The following is a 17131-nucleotide window of genomic DNA, read 5'->3' as shown; positions in this document are numbered from 1 at the left end:
GACTAAAGAAAAGCCTCCCAAGGAAGGATGGAGGGACAGAGAGAGGAGGGGGCGGACCGTAGGAGACTGAAGAGTGGGTATGGAGGACCCTAGCACCCATGTCGTAGCTTCCAGCTGTGTCATTTCAGTTCCAGGGAATCCAATGCCCTCTTCTGACTTCCCAGGAACCAGGCATGCTATTGGACACAGACAGTCAGGAAAAACACTCAAATACATAAAATAAGTAAATCTTAAAAAAAAATTAAATAGAAAAACGTTTTAGTGAACTCCTTATGGAATATGGTATAATTCTATTGTCACAGCATATTTATAAAAAAAAAAAATTTCTCCAGCAGGGCAGTGGTGGCACATACCTTTAAGATGCAGAGATGGGCAGATGTCTATAGAGTGAGTTCCAGGACAGCCAAGGCTGTTACATGGAAAAACCCTGTCTTGAAAAAAAAAAAAGTTTCCCATGTTAAAAAAAATCATTTGGCAGCTGAAAATGCCTTATTTGTTGGAGGAAAATAGCAAGTTAACAAGTCAGGCACTTGGCACCAAGCACACAGGAATGAGCTGTAGACCCAAGTGATCTTTTGTCGCTGGAGTAATCTGAAACAGGACTAAAGCTGTCCTCCACCGCGCCTGTTTACACCCAGATAAGCCACTCCAGTTTGGGTTGAACTGGCTTTCTTGTCCCCGGGGACTGATAGGGACTTCTTTGCTTGGCCAAGAAGCATGGATTACACATACAGCTCGTTTACTAAGCCTTCTAAATCTTTATGCCTCCGACACTCAAAGCCTTTTGTTTAAGAGGAGAAAACTTGACAGACCAATATAGTATACAGTTGTATTTTTATTGACACTTATTAACTGATAAAGTAACCAAATTAGAATTACTAATTCAACTATCTACTGAAAGTTTTCTGTTGTAAACAGTGTATGTCATGGACATATAAATTATGTATACATTTAAACTGTTTTGGAGGATATTAGGACATTGCTATAAAAGGGAAGAATTAATTTAATTGGTTTATATGTTTTTTCTGTATCTTGATACCAGTTCTGCTCCATTTCTCTTTTAAATATAAATGTAAATAGACACTTTTTTTATGTGTTGCTCCATCTAAGAGGGAGCCTGACTAGAAAGGTAATTTTCCACATGCTGCTCAGGTTAGCGCCAACGAGGCCCCGTCTCTGTGACGGCAAAGAAAAGATAACTAGGGCAACAGTAGTGCCATAGTGACAGCAGTGAAAACCAGTTACTTAGGAGAGCTCTGTGGACTTCCCAAGCACGTTTCTAGACAGTTTATATTTACTCACTGAGTCCTCACCAAGAAGGTAGACGCTAATGTGAATCCATTTCTAGAACAGCAAAACAGGATGTACAAAGGTCAAGTGTTCTGCAGTTCTGAGTCAGTTGTTCGTGACAACATCTTGACGTGTAGTCCAGGCCTATGCTACAGGCGTGTGCCCATGGCCAGCTGTCACAATCCAAACCAGCTTTCCCTACTGCCATACTTAGTGAGGGCCGTGTAAGACCCTGCTTCCAAAGACGGAAAACCAGGAGCTGGGGAGATGGCTCCAGCGGCCAAGTGCTTACTGTGGAAGCATGAGGACCCAAGTTTAATCCCCAGCCTGGGTCTAAAAGCCAAGGAACATAGTAGTGCATGCCCATAACCCCAGGCGGAGGATCCTGCTCTTTTGGGCCCCCTGGCCAGCCAGTCTATTTGAGTTTGTGAGCTCCAGGTTCTATAAGGAACTATACCTCAAAGGAAAAAAAAAAAAAAAAGGATAGAACATGAGTGAAGACACCTGGCATAACTTGGCCTTTCCTGTAATGTGGAAAGCAAGAGGCTGGGGAGATAGTTTAGTTGGTAAAGCAAGGACCTGAGTTTGATTCCCAGAACCCACATTAAAAATATGGAGAGAGGGCTCAGGAGGTAAGAGCATATGCTGCTCTCCTAGGGGACCCAAGTTCAGTTCTCAGCACCCACATGGAGGCTCACAAGCATCTGTAACTCCAGCCCCAGGGATCCCAGTGCCCTTTTCTGGCCTCTGTGGGCTCTAGGCAGGGCTGTAGTCCACATTCTTACATTCAAGGAAAATACTCATACATAAAATAAGTAAACCTTAAGTATCTATGTGGGCACGGTGGTGCCCTAGTATTGGGGTTTGCTGTCCAGCCAGTCTAGCCTTGGAAATTTCCATGCCAGCTTGAGACCCTGTCACACACACACAAAGAAAGGGTAGGTAGCACCTGAGGAATGACCCCTCTGACCTCTACAAACACATCCATGCAACGTGCATCCACACTCACACTCACGCACATACATAATGAGAAAAAAAAAACAAACCATAAAAACAAAAAATAAACCTGAAAACAAAACCATTTCAAAACTAATATGGAACAGTTAATTGTTCATGTTGCTTTGAATAAGCTGCATTGATAAATCATATTTGTCATTAATAATTTAGTAATTGTGTAGGAAACAACCTTGGCATTTGGTAGAATTGACACCCTTCTCCCATAATTTTACCCAGCCCTTCAGTGTCACTAGTAAAGGTGTTTATTTTCACTTGATTATCTGCATTTTCATTCCTGATGGTTATCAGTTCGTTATGACCAACTGCTAATTGTTAGCATTTACTGTTGTTACTTATATCTTATTTACACTTTTGGTCATTAAAAATATGTAGGACTAGGAAGGTGGTTTGGTGGTTAAGAATGCTTGGTGTTCTTAAAGAGAGTTGAGTTTGGTCCAGCACCCATGTCTAGTAGCTGACAACTAGTAACTTCAGCTCCAAGGATTCTGGTGTTTTCTTCTGGCCTCCATGGGCGCCAGGCACATCTTACACACAGGAAGAGCAGAGCAAGTGGGACTGGAGAGATGGATTGGGGGTTCGGAGTATTTACTGCCTTTCTAGAGGACCCAGGTTTAGTTCCCAGCACTCGCGTGGCAGCTTATGACCATTTGCCTCTCTAGTTCCCAGGGATTTGATTTCCTTTTCTGGATTCTGTGGGCATCAGGCATGCACATGGTGTATACACACATGCAGCAAATACCAATACACATAACACATTTTTTAAATTAAAAGATAAACCTTTAAATATACAGACACTTGTGTTTAACAGTTACTTTTGTAACTAGCACCTGCTAGAGCAGGGCTGGGGTTGTACTGATGGTGGAGTGCCTGCCTGGCTTTCATTCCAGCCCAACTGGAGGAGGGAGGGTAGAACATTGTCAGCGTTCCAGGAGTTTTTATGCGACTTTTCCTGTTTGGAATCCTGCCCTTGAGTGCCCTCCTGGCTGGCTGTTAAGAATTTTACTTTGACCTATTTTTGTTTCTCTAGACAAAAGTTGTTTAAACTGTTTTTGAAATTTGTGGCAATGGTTCTCTGAGTGCTGTTTTATATAATGCTTTCTAAGAATCTATAAAGCTGCGATTCATTGTTCTTTTGTATGAATATGCCGGTTTCATCACCACCACCCCCCCTTGGGGCTAGACAGATGACTCAGTGGTTAAGGATACATATAGTTCTTGCAGAGGACCTGAGTTCTGGTCCCAATAGCAACATTGGGTGGTGCATAAACTTGTACCCCCCACCCTGTAACACCAGATTGAGGGTGTCTGACACCCTCTTCTGGCCTCCACAGATATTTGCACGCATGTGCACATGCCCCAACACATAAAACTGAAATAAATCTTTTTTAAAAATTGCTTTTCTTCTTGATAGGCTTTCAGACTGTGTCTGAATTTACATTAAGGTGTGGTAGTGTGTGATAGTAGCTAAGCAATCTAGAAAGCTGAGACCTGACAGTACTTGAGGCTAGGAAGTCAGAACTAATCTGTGCAACTTAGTGCCATCCCATCAAAAAAAAAAAAAAAAGCTGTTATTGTTGCTTTATTCTTGTATTTGGTGTTTTAAATTTTGGTAACTAAGAGCATGTAGTATGCAACACCTACATATACAGCATCTGATTTTAGCCCTCACTTTAGATCTGGAAACTGAAACACATTATTCTGTTTTAGAACAGAAAACCGATGGGTTCTAGGGCCTGTTACTTCTCCATACTAGCGTTTCTAAAATTACTGGAATACTTACACTTCTGAAAGTCTTTGGCTAGTTAGAGGAATGCTACTCTGTACTAGCAGTATCTAAACTTGGCTTTAAAACACAGCGCATGCCACATTTTCTAAATTCTGAACTTTGAAAGTGTGCCCTGTTCCTGAACTGTGCAGTTCTTCCTTCTCTAAGATGGAGTCTTAGGAGACGCCTCTTCTGCTGCAGACCAGTCTGGTGTTGACTCGTGTGCAGAATGTGCTGAGCTGTGTAGCTCTTAGAATTCTGCTCCCTGGGTATAGCTTGCTTTTTCAAGTGTAAGGGGTTTGTTTTGGTTTGCATTTTGTTGAGAGGTCTCCTGTTGTCCAGGCTGGCCTCAAACTTGCTTGATAACTGAAGGTGACCTTGAACTACTGATCCTCTTGCCTTCAGTATGACAATACTAGGCTTTAAAAGTATAAGATTTTGAAAATGAATATATTTTAAGCAACTTTCAGCTTAAGTGAAAGTAACTATCAGTATAGTAGCAGTGTGGAATATTTTTGCAACAGATTCAAATTATATACATGAAATCTAAAAATGCAGTTTGATGAGGAAAGCAAGAAGATAGATATTTCCCAAAGCAGCCATAGTTAGGAAATATCTTAAGGTCCATTGTTTACTTAACAAATAAAAACCTGTGGGGTTGTAAACACTCTTGGTTTGAAAATACATTCCAGCAGGTTTATTGTGTTGTCCAAATATGCAGTTTATTAATACGCAAATTAATGTGTTTTAATCATTTGTTCTTGAGCAAAAGCATTGTGAGTTTTTCCCTTCTTCCTCTCCCTTTTCCCCTTCTCCCTCATCCCCATGGCTTGGAACTCACAGAAATGCACCTGCCTCAGCCTCCTGATTGCAGGGATTAAAGGCGTGTGATACCATTTCCTTCGAGCACTGTGAATTCTTAAAGTAGTGTATGGGAATGAAAAGAAATAGCGTTACTGGAGATGTGAAGAAACTTTGAACTGGGGAAATGTGGGTTGTTAGAGCAGTTATCAAAGATGGTACAGTAATAAATCACATGGTAACTTAAACAGAGTAGCCAGTGGAGACGAGCGAATAAATGTAAAACACTACTGCTTGAAATGTGAAATTAATATTTGCAGGTAGGGTCTAGCTGTTTATATTTGAATCAGGAAATGTGACATACGTTAGCCAAGCCAAATACAGAGGTGGAAATGCTGTAATGGCTGCAGCATGGTGAGCAGTGGGGGTGTCTCCACAAAGGCAAGCTGTCTTCATGCACTGGCTACTGGAGATTCCGTTTCTCTATGATTTCTCACTGGCTGAGGCTTAGATCCAAGGGCCGTTAAACCTGTTTGGAGTTATGCTTAATCATTGGGCACTAAGTTACAGTTAGGGTGGTGGTTTTGCTGTGTTCTCCTACAGTAGTAAGGTTGCTTAGTCATCTTTGGGCACTAAGTTACAGTTAGGGTGTTCTCATGCAGTAGTAAGGTGACTCCAGTGACGCTGTCCTTTCCAGAAAGCTAGGAGAGAATTCTCAAAGTTGTTACCATAAAGAAATAATCAGTGTCTAAGGATATAGATGTATTTTGGAGACACACACACACTTTTTTTTTTTTTTTTTTTTTTTTTTTTTTTACATTTAGAGAGAGAGCACACACTTTGACACTTGAGTTCTCATGTGTGGTGGTCAGAGAATCATTTTCAGGAATAAAGTCTCTCTTCTATGTTTTGATCCAAGTCAGGTCCTCCAGTTTGGAAGCCAGTGCTTTCCCACTATCTTGTCAGCCTTATGTACAGCCTTTTTGTTTATCCAGTTTTTAATTTTTCATTTCCTCGTATATTTCTTATAACAAGATTGGGCAGAAGAAATGAGTAAAAGTTTCCTTAGATCTAGTTAAATCTCAGAATATTTCTCAGTTCCAAGACCAAACCTCTCTACTTCTTATCTCTAAACTTGGGCGAAATAAAGAGTGTTTGTTTCAAGTCTGTATTTTAATTATAGCAGGACTGTGAATTTCTCTTCCTTCAGTCTTCCTTGGATGTTTGTTTACTGCATGAATTGTTCTTCCTGAGGCATGCTAGCCTTGCCCTCTGGACTGCAAACTGAGGTCCAGGATTGTATGTGCTGCAGCTCATCAGGTCTGTGACTTGAGTACAGTCACCATGAAAGTGGATCAGTGCCTGTCTCAGCAGGGTTAGTCTTCCTGCTTTGAAGAAATCAAAGGGAGGAATTAAAAAAAAAATGTGTGTGGTTAGGGTAAAGGATACTTAACTTATGATATATAAAACAATACTTTTTAAAGTAGTCACATTGGTGAGAATAAAGGAGAATTTTGTGTTATATTTACATAATATAATGTTAGAAGAGCCAAGCTTTAGTCTGGCCAGTCTTCAGGGTTCTGTAAGATGATGAGAACAATGATTCTCAGATGCAGTGTTTATCGGTTTGAGGCCTCCTCCTCCTCCTCCTCCTCCTCCTCCTCCTCCTCCCCCCCCCCTCCTCCTCCTCCTTCTTCTTCTTCTTCTTCTTCTTTTTCCAAGACAGGGTTTCTCTGTGTAGCTTTGGGGCTAGGCTGGCCTCGAACTCAGAGTTCCTCCTGCCTCTTCCTCCCGAGTACTGGAGTACTGGGATTAAAGGCTTGTGCCACCACCACCTAGCTTATGAGTCTTCTTTAAGAGGTTTAAACACTCAATTTATATTTTACCACTTAGAGAAGCAATGTTTACATCTTTTTGTATAACCAAATGAAGTCATCTTTGGCCTTTGATCTTTTCATTTCAAGGGTGGCTTTTTCCTTCACTCTCTACCACGTTGTCTTTTTAAGCTTTGTATTTTTCTTGCAAACACTGCCTTCACTTGTTGGCTCCACTGGTTGCCCCCTCTTCTGATCATCCTTTATCAGTGCCAGTTCCACTCGAAGGTGGCCCTGTGATGCCACATGTAATAACTTCTCCTTTCTCTTGTTCTGATAATAGCCAGATGTCCTTAGTAAACTTCTGTACCTGTTACATCATTACAGTTGCTCTGATCCATGCTGCTGTCTGTCTTTGTTGGCTGATTGCTGAGACTTCCTTGACTTCCAACTTGATGTTCAGTATTGGACATCTTTAATTAATATGCACAGTAGGTTGCCAAGAGCATGAGCCCATTTAATATAACTTCAGGCCTCACCAAAGCAAACTTGTGTACAGGTAACACTGGTCCTAAGAATGACTCGAACCTACCTCAAGACCCAGCAATACCACTGTTGGATATATACCCAAAGGATGCTCAGTCATACCACAAGGACATGTGCTCAACTGTGTTCATAGCAGCATTATTTGTAATAGTCAGAATCTGGAAACAATCTAAATGTCCCTCGACCGAAGAATGGATAAGAAAAATGTGATACATTTACACAGTGGAGTACTACACAGTGGTAAAAAAAAAAATTGACATCTTGAAATTTGCAGCCAAATGAGTGGATCTAGAAAAAAATCCAGATGTAACCCAGACCCAGAAAGACAAATATCATATATACTCACTCATAAGTGGCTTTTAGACATAAAGCAGAGAAAAACCAGCCTATAGTCTCATAACCCCAGAGAACCTCGACAACAAAGAGGACCCTAAGAGAGACATACATGGTTCTAATCTACATAGGAAGGAGAAAAAGACAAGATCTCCTGAGTAAATTGGGAGTGTGGGGGTCACAGAAGAGGGTAGAAGAGGAGAGGGGAGGAAGGGAGGGGAGCAGAGAAAAATGTTTAGCTCAATAAAAACAATTTAAAAAAATGACTGGAACCTCCCTGGTTCCCCCTTCTTTGCTTCTCCTGACTGTCAGCAAATCAGCGGTTCAGCATTTGGAAATCCACAGAAAGTCCACTCTGTTCAGCTGCAGCTAGGAAGCTGCCCGACAGGGGTTTCTTGGTCTCACGCTGGCTTGCAGTGGAGAGAGCTGTTCAGTGTCTCTACTCAGTGCTAGCTATTTGGGTGGAGGAGGGGTCCTAAAGGCTGAATCCGTGGAAGGAAAGCTAACAAAATGCATTTGACCTTTGTGCAGGGTTCTATTCTGTGGATGAATGGTCACTTTGAGGTTTCTGGTGTGCTATACCTGCTTTTCTTAGAGCTAATGATCATAGTTACTGTGGGTTGTCTGAGAACAAAGGACTCGGTTAAAACATGAATATGATGATCAACATTTCTTTGTGGAATTTAAGAGTTTTTAAGAGTGGCAGCTAAAAAGAATGGCAACTTATGTTTTAACTGGTAATTTTTAAATAAAATGCCTATTAAACTAATTCATAGTTATAGACTATTCCATGAAAACAAGGATTTTTCTGTTTTCACTATTACAACATTGACCCTTCATAGTCAAGTGATAACTCAAAATAATTGGTTAAGTCATTGAGTTTGTGAAATTGTTGACTTTCAGTATTTGCTTTTTGGGTAATATTTACTCTTATTGTATTACAGATTTTAAAAGATAAAGATAAATGATGCCTAGGATAGAGCAGTGACTCATTGGCTTTTCTCTCCCTAGACCCACCGCAGGCTCTGGATCAAAGTGGCTCTTTTCCTCCCACTGACCTGGAACCAAGTCTCTGCAGAACCGGAAGCAGAGAAAAGAAACAATCAGACTTTCCTTTTAATCAACTTGAGACCCTGACTCCAAGGACAGAGACACAGTGAAATAAAGTATTTTGACGGCCATTCCTCACTCGAAGGGCGAACGTTGTGGAGCTTCTTGCCTGGAGACTTGGAGCCTTTGGTGGTGCGTGCTCAGTCCCTGGACTGAAAGCATGAGCGAATTCTGGTTGTGCTTCAACTGCTGCATCGCAGAGCAGCCTCAGCCTGTAAGTATCTGTGTGGATTGGACGTTGGCTGTCAAACTGAGCAGTTGTGTTTCTAGGACTGTCACAGGGAATAGTTCAGAGCTGGAACTCTGAGCATCTGCTAAAACAAATGGACAAACAAAAACAGGCCCTTGTGCTTGGTGACATACACCTATAATCCAGCACTCTGCTAGGCTGAAGCTGGAGGAATGCTATGAATTTGAGGCTAGCCTGATCTACAAAGCAACTTTAGGACTAGTTAATGCTTTATAACAAGATTTTGCCTAAAAAAAGGCAAAACAAAGGATAGTATATTTTGAGAAAATATTATCAAGAACTGTGCTGGGGGGGCTGGAGAGATGGCTCAGTGGTTAAGAGCATTGCCTGCTCTTCCAAAGGTCCTGAGTTCAATTCCCGGCAACCACATGGTGGCTCACAACCATCTGGAATGAGGTCTGGTGCCCTCTTCTGGCCTGCAGAGATACATACAGACAGAATATTGTATACATAATAAATATTTTAATTAAAAAAAAAAAAGAACTGTGCTAGGAGCTTGGTGTATCGCACACCTTTAATTCCAGCATTTTGGAGGCAGAGGCAGGTGGATCCTTGAGTTTCAGAGCAGTTAGAGCTGCATGGGGCTGCTGCCCGCCCACCCCACCCTGTAGGGCAGGGAGCTGTTGTATGCCCCATTATGCATCCCTGAGAAGCTTTTCACAGCCCTGACAGATGGAGGGACAGGGAGGAAGAGGAGGCCTGTGTTAAGGACCACATCAGATATTAGACTGGTGCTGGGGAGGTGTGGCAGCCAGGCCCCTGCAAGCTCCACTCATCTGCTGATTTCCTCCCAGCTCTTGTTTCCAGTTGTGGGAGGGCCAGTTGTTTTGCTCACAGTCACACAGGTGGTAGGTGGCACTGGGTGACTTCTTCACACAGTCTGTGCTGCCTGGCTTGTGTCAACCTGATACAAGCTGGATGCAGTTGAGGGGAGGAAACCGCAACTGAGAGATTGCCTCCATAAGATCAGACTGTAGGCAAGCCTGTGTGGTAGTGGCTTAATTTTAGGGAGGCCCAGCCCACTGTGGTTGTTCATGCCACCCCTAGGCTGGTGGTCCTGGGGACTATCAGAAAGCAGGCAGTAAGTAGCACCCCTCCATGACTTCTGTATCTGCTTCTGGCTGCTTAAGTTCTTAGCCATGCATTCCTTTGATGGTGGACTGTGGTGTGGAAGTGTAAGCAGATAATAACCCTTTTCTCCCCAATTGCTGTGGTCATGTTGTTTTATTACAGCAATAGAAACCCCAAGACAGAAGCCCTTTTTTTAGTGCCTCTTAACCTTTATGCAGAGGCCCACATCAATTCATCTCTGAAAGGCTGGGGATACAGCTCAGTGGTGCAGGGTTTTGGTTTTAAGATTGAGTTTTGCTGACTAGGCTGGCCCAGATTCTGTAATCCTTGGGAGGCTGAGTTATAGGGTGCTAAACCATGGCTTTTAGTGCCCATTCTGAATTCTGTAGAGGCTGGACTATGTTCCTTTGTGTCCTTGGGGAATGTGTGTATACTTGCTAGCTGGTTGATTGAATAAATGAATCTATATTTTATTCAACTTGGTAACTATACAGGATGATGAGGATTACATTTTAAAATATATTTTCTCATCAAGTTATCAGTCTTTGAACTTTTGCTGTTTCAGACATGTTTTTCAGATTCAGGTGTTACCTGTGTGTTGGTTTTTAACTTACTTTTGTTATAGCAGGATTTGTGGGAGGAGGTCCTCACTTCCGTGCTCTGTAAACAAGTTATGCGCTGTCTTCCACTTTCACACTTAGCTTTTTTATGGGTGAAAGGTGAATTTACTGATGTGCATCAAGTTGGGTGTACCTGTCCATGCTAATCAGCTAGCTAAAGACACTTCATTGAACAGTCATTCTTTTTATTAGCGATTTGATGTCACCTGTTATCTGTTAAATACCTGAGTCTAGTTTTGAGAAATGCAGTGTTACGTTCTTTTGACACAGTTGCCTCTGCTACTTTTTTGTTAATTTTGTTTTCTTTACTGGTGGGGCTGAGATTGAGCCCAGGCAGGTGCCTCCTTCAGTAGTTGCTGCTCTTCCTTCATGCTTTCTTACCTCACAGAGGCAAAGTCTTTTCATAGCTTTTCTTTGTCAGCGATGTTTGTTTTTAAAGTGGATTGTGGTTACATTTCCTTATATGCTATCTTCTGTCTATCTATCTGTCTGTCTGTCTATCTGTCTATCTGTCTGTCTATCTATCTATCTATCTATCTATCTACCTACCTACCTACCTACCTATCTATCTTTCTATCTATCATCTAGATATATCCCTTAAACCGCACTCAGAGCCTTGCCCATAGTACAAGGAAAAGTATTCTACCGCTAAACTATATCCCAGCCCTGTTTATATTTTTATATAAGGTATTGTATGGTGTAGATTCTCAGTCCTGTAGGCATTTTAATATTACCCTGAGTTTAAGGTTCCTGTTGTGTGAGAATTGACATCTTTAGAGTTTTGAGTAAAGTAATTGTGTTGAGTAGTGGATTTCATTACCTAAGTTTGTATATTTCCCATTCAGTTTGCTCTAGATATTGTATGAACTTTAATCCTGTTATAAATTCTGTTTTCCTATTATATTTTCCTAATATAACAGGAAATATATAATTTTCCTAAGACTAACAGTTGTATGTTATCTTTGTAATATATAGTTGGAAACACTGAAATTAGTTTAACAATAATTTAGTGTTGGAGGCGAGCCAGGCTGCTTGTTCATCCCGGCCGCCCAGCTAGCTTAGTTCTGAAATAACCACACAGAAACTGTATGAATTAAAACACTGCTTGGCCCATTAGCTCTAGCTTCTTAATGGATAACCCTTATATTAATTTAACCCATTTCTATTAGTCTATATATTGCCACGTGGCAGTGGCTTACCAGGTACAATTCCCAGCGTCTGTCTCCTGCAGACCCATGGCGTCTCCCTGACTCTTTCCTTCTCCCAGCATTCAGTTCTGTCTCCCCACCTACCTAAGCTCTGCCCTATCAACAGGCCAAGCCAGTTTCTTTATTCATTAACCAAGAAAAGCAACACACAGAGGGTATTCCCATATCAGTTTAGTTGAAACATTTTTTATGTACTAAATACTCTGAATACTACCTTCCTTTTCAAAACTGTTAATTACATTTTTATTTATTTTGTGTGTGGTAAAGGGGGGTGGCATGCCTCTGCTCAAGTGGACGTCAGAGGACAATTTGTGGAAGTCAGTTCTTCCCTCCCACCATGTGAGTACCAGGGATCAAACTCAAGTCATTACACTTGGTGACAGATACCTTCACCCACCAACAATCAGCTCCTGCATGCAGACTGACTTCTTTATTTTCGGATATTTAATTATTTTCTCTTTCTGAAATCCTTTTTTAAAAGAGAATGTCTTCTATTTATTCTTTACCGTTTAACACATGTAGACAATGATCTGTCCCAAACCCTCTCCTCTCACCTCTTTTACCCCTTCATGTCTTTTTTGGGGTTGCCTCCTGGAATGGTGACTGGTCCTGTCGGCTTTATCTTAGGTAGGCGACGGTGGGCAGCAGTGAACTGACAGTGCAGTGGCCTTGTCATCTACAGAGACAGCGCTCCTCGGCGCTCGCCTCACCCTCCAGCTCTTACATTCTTTCTGCTCCTTCTTTTTTCTTTCTTTCCTTTTAATTTTTTTCCCCTGAGACAGGTTTCTTTTTGCATGTCCCTGACTGTCCTGGACCTGTCTTGAACTCACAGAGAGATCCACTTGCCTCTGCCTCCTGAGTGCTGGGATTAAAGGCATGCACCATCACTGCCCAGCTTCTTTCCTTCCAGGATGTTCCCTGAGCCTTGTCAGTGGGTATGGCAGGGCTTGATAAAGATGTCCCATTTAAGGCTGAACACTCAGTGGTCACAGGTTCTCAACACTTGGACCAGTTATAAGTCTAAGCATTAACGGCTGCCACTGCAGAGGAAAGCTTTGGCCAAGGTTGAGAGGAACACTAATCCATCTTCCTCCCTCCACCCCACCCTCACACCACATGGTCTCATTATGTAGTTCTGGCTGGCCTGGAACTTGCTACATAGACCAGGCTGGCCTCAAAGTCGCAGATCTGCCTGCCTTTGCCTCCCAAGGTTAAAGGTATGTGTCACCATGCCCAGCCTAGCAGTAACCTCTTTAGGGACTCTTTGCCTTCATTAAGACCACAGTATTGATAGGTTGATAGCTGACTGCCTTTGCTTGACTTGAGTGGGATCTAGGGAATGGAGGTTTAACTCGGGCTTCTCCCATGACATGCTTTTTCTGTCTCAGGGCTGCTGGATGCTGTGCAGGTTTTGTTCTGGCATTTGTAACTCTGATGACTGAGATAGTTTTCTCTGAGTCGCCTATTGTCAGTGGATAAGGAGAGTTGTAGATTTCAGTTTGACCAGACTTTTCTTGTGTGGTTTTAGTGGCAATGCCCAAACTCCTTACAAGTCAGCCCAGAAGCAAAGTCACATTGCCATACATTTTGTTCCTTTTCCATTTTGTGTGTGTATATGTGTCCTTATTTTGTGCATGTATAGGGCACATACGTGTATATATGCACATATCAACACTGTGGGTCTTAATGAAGGCAAGGGTCCCTAAAGAGATTATTGTTAGGCTGTACATGGTGACACATACCTTTAATCCCAGCACAAAGCCAGGCAGATCTATGACTTTGAGGCCAGCCTGGTCTATGTAGTTCTAGGCCAGCTAGAACTGTACATATGTGCATGTGCAGGCCCAAGGTTGATGTCAAGAATTATCCTCAGCTGTTCTTCCACCGTAGTCATGGAGGCAGGATCTGTCTGTCATACCCAGACTAGCTTGTTCTGGAGAGGTGTCTTTTCTCTGCCTTGGGAGGCTAGAAGTACAGGTGGGCTGCCATGCCCCTGACTCTTATAGGGATGCCGGACATCCAAACTCCAGTCCCCACTCTTACATGGCAAACACTTTACCCAATGAGCTATCTCCTCAACCCCGTGTTGCCATGTTTTAAGAGTGCACATAATAAATTGAGCATGCTGTTTGAGCCCAGGCTTTGGAGTTACAAGAGACGGACAATGGAAATGGATCATTTTCTTTCCAAAAAGACTTGTGTAACATTTGGCATGCCAGTTACATAATATATATTATGTGAACTACTTCACAGAAACCCTTAGCCTTCCTTACTTTCAGAGAAAACATATACAACAAGCTATGTGGTCACCATAGTTGAAGAATACTTGCTGTTGGCTTCAAGCACACACTTAAAGAGCAGTTATAATCTGGCATCCTTTTCAATTTCACAGAACTGTATGTTTGCTGTTACTGTAGCCTTCTCTGAAAGTTACTGGGTCCCTCGTAGCATTTTCTCAAGTATTTGCTAGGGTAAAGTGCCACATGCCAGCTCTCCCACTCCTTAGCCCAGCTTTTGCACATTCCATGAGTGCAGAGTGAAGAGCCTTGCACAGGAAGGAAACTAGGAGGCAGTTTCTGCTCCTCCATGCTAGCACAGTGCACTGTGTAGCATGACAGCATCCCAGTGTTTCCAGCTGGGCCACAGATGTGCGGCTGCTGTTAGGGAGCACTAAGGCTGTAGATTTTTAATTGAGCGTTTACATCTTGTAACTCAGTTTAAAAAGTGTCGTCAGCAGCTTTCACGGGAAGTGAGTTCTTTGGTTATTGTGCAGTAGACTGCTCGTGACTTCTCAGGTGTGGCATGGGCTCTTAGGGAATGCTCATTTGTTTAAACTGCTTGCCTTTCCTATCATATCTCCTCATGTGGCAAATGGTGTAGTTTGTTCAGTTTCGATGTGTCAGTGCCTTAACAGCACTGGAGTTTCTGAACAAGCCAAGTACTGATGGACCAGCAGTGAGCAGACATTGCTGCTGCCATGGACTCACTTTGGTGGGAGAGATGCTTACTCTGTAGATAAGTAGTTATGTCATGGTGATAACTGCTTTGTGGGAAAGGAAAGCGGGGAAAGAAGAAAGAGATGTAGGAGAAACAGGGGTGTGTATTTAAATAAGTCCAGAGAAGGCCTCTAAGAAGGTGAGAAGCAAGAATATAGGGGAGTAAGCTGCACCCACACCCATGAGACGGAGTTTAGTTAGAAGAGCCTGGAGTAAGCAAAGGCAGTGTAGAGGGAGCGGATGCCCACGGAGACAGTATGCTGGGATCTGAAAACACTGTGGGGCCGAGGCCAGAGACGTCAGCTTTTCCAGATTATAAAAACTGGATTTGGTTGTTTGCAAAGTAAAAACACTGTTGCATCTTAGAGCAAGGTACTAGCTGGAGAGCGTTCGCCTTTCTGAGCTGTTAGGGTGACCAGCCCTGCTTCCACAGAGCGGCATTTCCTCCGCTGTCAGATGAGTGTGCAGTGTATTGGCTTTCTTCTGCCATTGTTTTGCTCTAATGTAGTTGTAAGCCATGACGCAAAGTGGGAGGAGGCTGCAGATGACTGAGAGTTGTGGATCTTCAAGGAATGGGCATGGGGTGGACTGCTGGACTGCAATATTCTGTTCTTCAGTGCAGCTGGAGGGAAGCAGTTGGGGTGTTTGCCGTTCCAGGGAGCCAGAGTGGCTGTGGAGGCGCTCTGGCTTCACAGCTCTCCTTCTGAAAGCAGAAGTGCCGGTTCATGATTCATTTAATCTCACATAGAATCATAATTATAATTGGATTTGCTTTAAAAAGTTACCTTTATCAATTAAGATGGGGGGATGGCCCTGTGTTTTGGAAGGACATTGAAGAGGACTAAATGTATTAGTGTGACTGAACCCAGAAATTCCAAAGACTTATTTATGGTAGATTGAAACTGCCTGTTTCCTGAGGGGCTGCAGTGCCCCGTGCATCAACAAGTTTGGATCTGCAGTTAAAGGCTTGTTTTCTCAGTTCTGGGCGATGCTGGAACCCTCAGGTCAGAGCTCACTGGAGTCTTGAGTCATCTGCAGGATGCCTTCAGAAGGTCTCTTTCTTCTTGAGAGGGCAGCTTCTGTGCTTAGTGTGCCGCTGATGTGTTCTTAGGTGATAGGACAGTCAACCGTGTGCAGAAGCCACCACGGCTGAACCAGAGTTGACCTTTCCTCATTTTAAGACAGCAGCAGAGTTGACCAATGCAAGTGTTTCCTATAGGATGCATTTCTTACTGCAGGTGTTAGAGTTGAAGTATAGAGAAAGTGACATTGTCTTCATTTGCAGGCCCTTGAGAAATTAGGAAGCCACTTGACAAAACAGCATAGATGGGTTTTCATGATCCAGCCCTGTTATTTGTACTCTTAACCACTATGAGCTGTTGGAGAGCTAGCTGCAGAGAGAGTCAGAGGCAGTAGAAAGCCTTTAATTGATTTAAGAGAGAACCCTCTGTTGTGGCTCGCCTGGAAGTTGCACTGCCCTCTTGCTTTAGCTTCCTGAAGGTGTCTTGTAGACAGGCACCAGCTACTGTCTCACCTTTTAGTGCTTAAGTTGATCTCACCCAGTTCACATTGGGATCTCTCTGCCCTCCCGCCTGCCTCTCTCCCTCCCCCCACCCCCTCCCTTCTTTCCGTATCCTTACAGCTACCTTGCAGTTATAAATTATAGGTACCTCAAGGTTATAGCTAAAAAACTAATCAGTGCATTAGTATTTAAAAGACAGAATCAAATCCTCTTTGATTTTGTTAATCTGTAGAATACATTTTATGTCAGAGTCATCATTGCAGCCATGCTAAACAGTGCTAGGTATAGCCAGCATGGAATGGTTGTTTTGTTGGTGGACAGGGTGCCTTAGACCTGTCCGTTGGTTGGGCTCTCATCCTGTCTGTATGCTCTTGCCCTTTAGTGTACTGAAATCTGAGCTGTGGGGTTGCGCACAGTCAGTCTCACAGGATAGGGACAAATAGCTCCTGTAGCACGCTGGCTAGTTTGGCTGTTGCAGGAACTTCATTAATGATGTTTAACAGTCTAATGGGTAAAACGAAATTCTGTTTTTACTGTTTTCTTTGATTGCTAATGAGGTTCCTTTTCACCCTCCCTTCTTTTTATTTTATTTTATTTTATTTTATTTTTTGAGACAGGCTTTCTCTGTGTGGTCCTGGCTGTCATGGAAGTAACTATGTAGATCAGGATCTGCCTGTCTCTGCCTCCCTGAGTGCTGGGATCAAGGGCATGCACCACCACTGCTGGGCCTTCCCGCCCTTTCTCCTTTCCTTCTCCCCCCCCCCCCCCCCCCCCCCCCCCCCCCCCCC

The 17131-nt window shown here is 42.9% G+C and overlaps 1 protein-coding gene across 2 annotated transcripts in view; it reads left to right on the top strand.

The window, feature by feature from the left end:
* The window catches only part of Cdc42se2 (CDC42 small effector 2), a 71376-nt gene that overhangs the window by 37293 nt on the left and 16952 nt on the right, over window positions 1-17131 (top strand). For both annotated transcript variants that reach the window (XM_050157722.1, XM_050157721.1), the window contains one exon: window positions 8578-8890. In XM_050157722.1, coding sequence (XP_050013679.1) covers window positions 8837-8890 — 54 coding nt within the window. In that variant the 5' untranslated portion in view covers window positions 8578-8836. The remainder of the gene's footprint in view (window positions 1-8577; window positions 8891-17131) is intronic.

This window comes from Alexandromys fortis, unplaced genomic scaffold (assembly GCF_014885135.2).
Source record: "Alexandromys fortis isolate MF-2015 unplaced genomic scaffold, M_Fortis_MF-2015_v1.1 scaffold_103, whole genome shotgun sequence".
NCBI classification, from domain to species: Eukaryota; Metazoa; Chordata; class Mammalia; order Rodentia; family Cricetidae; genus Alexandromys; species Alexandromys fortis.
This window is presented reverse-complemented; position numbering and strand designations above follow the sequence as displayed.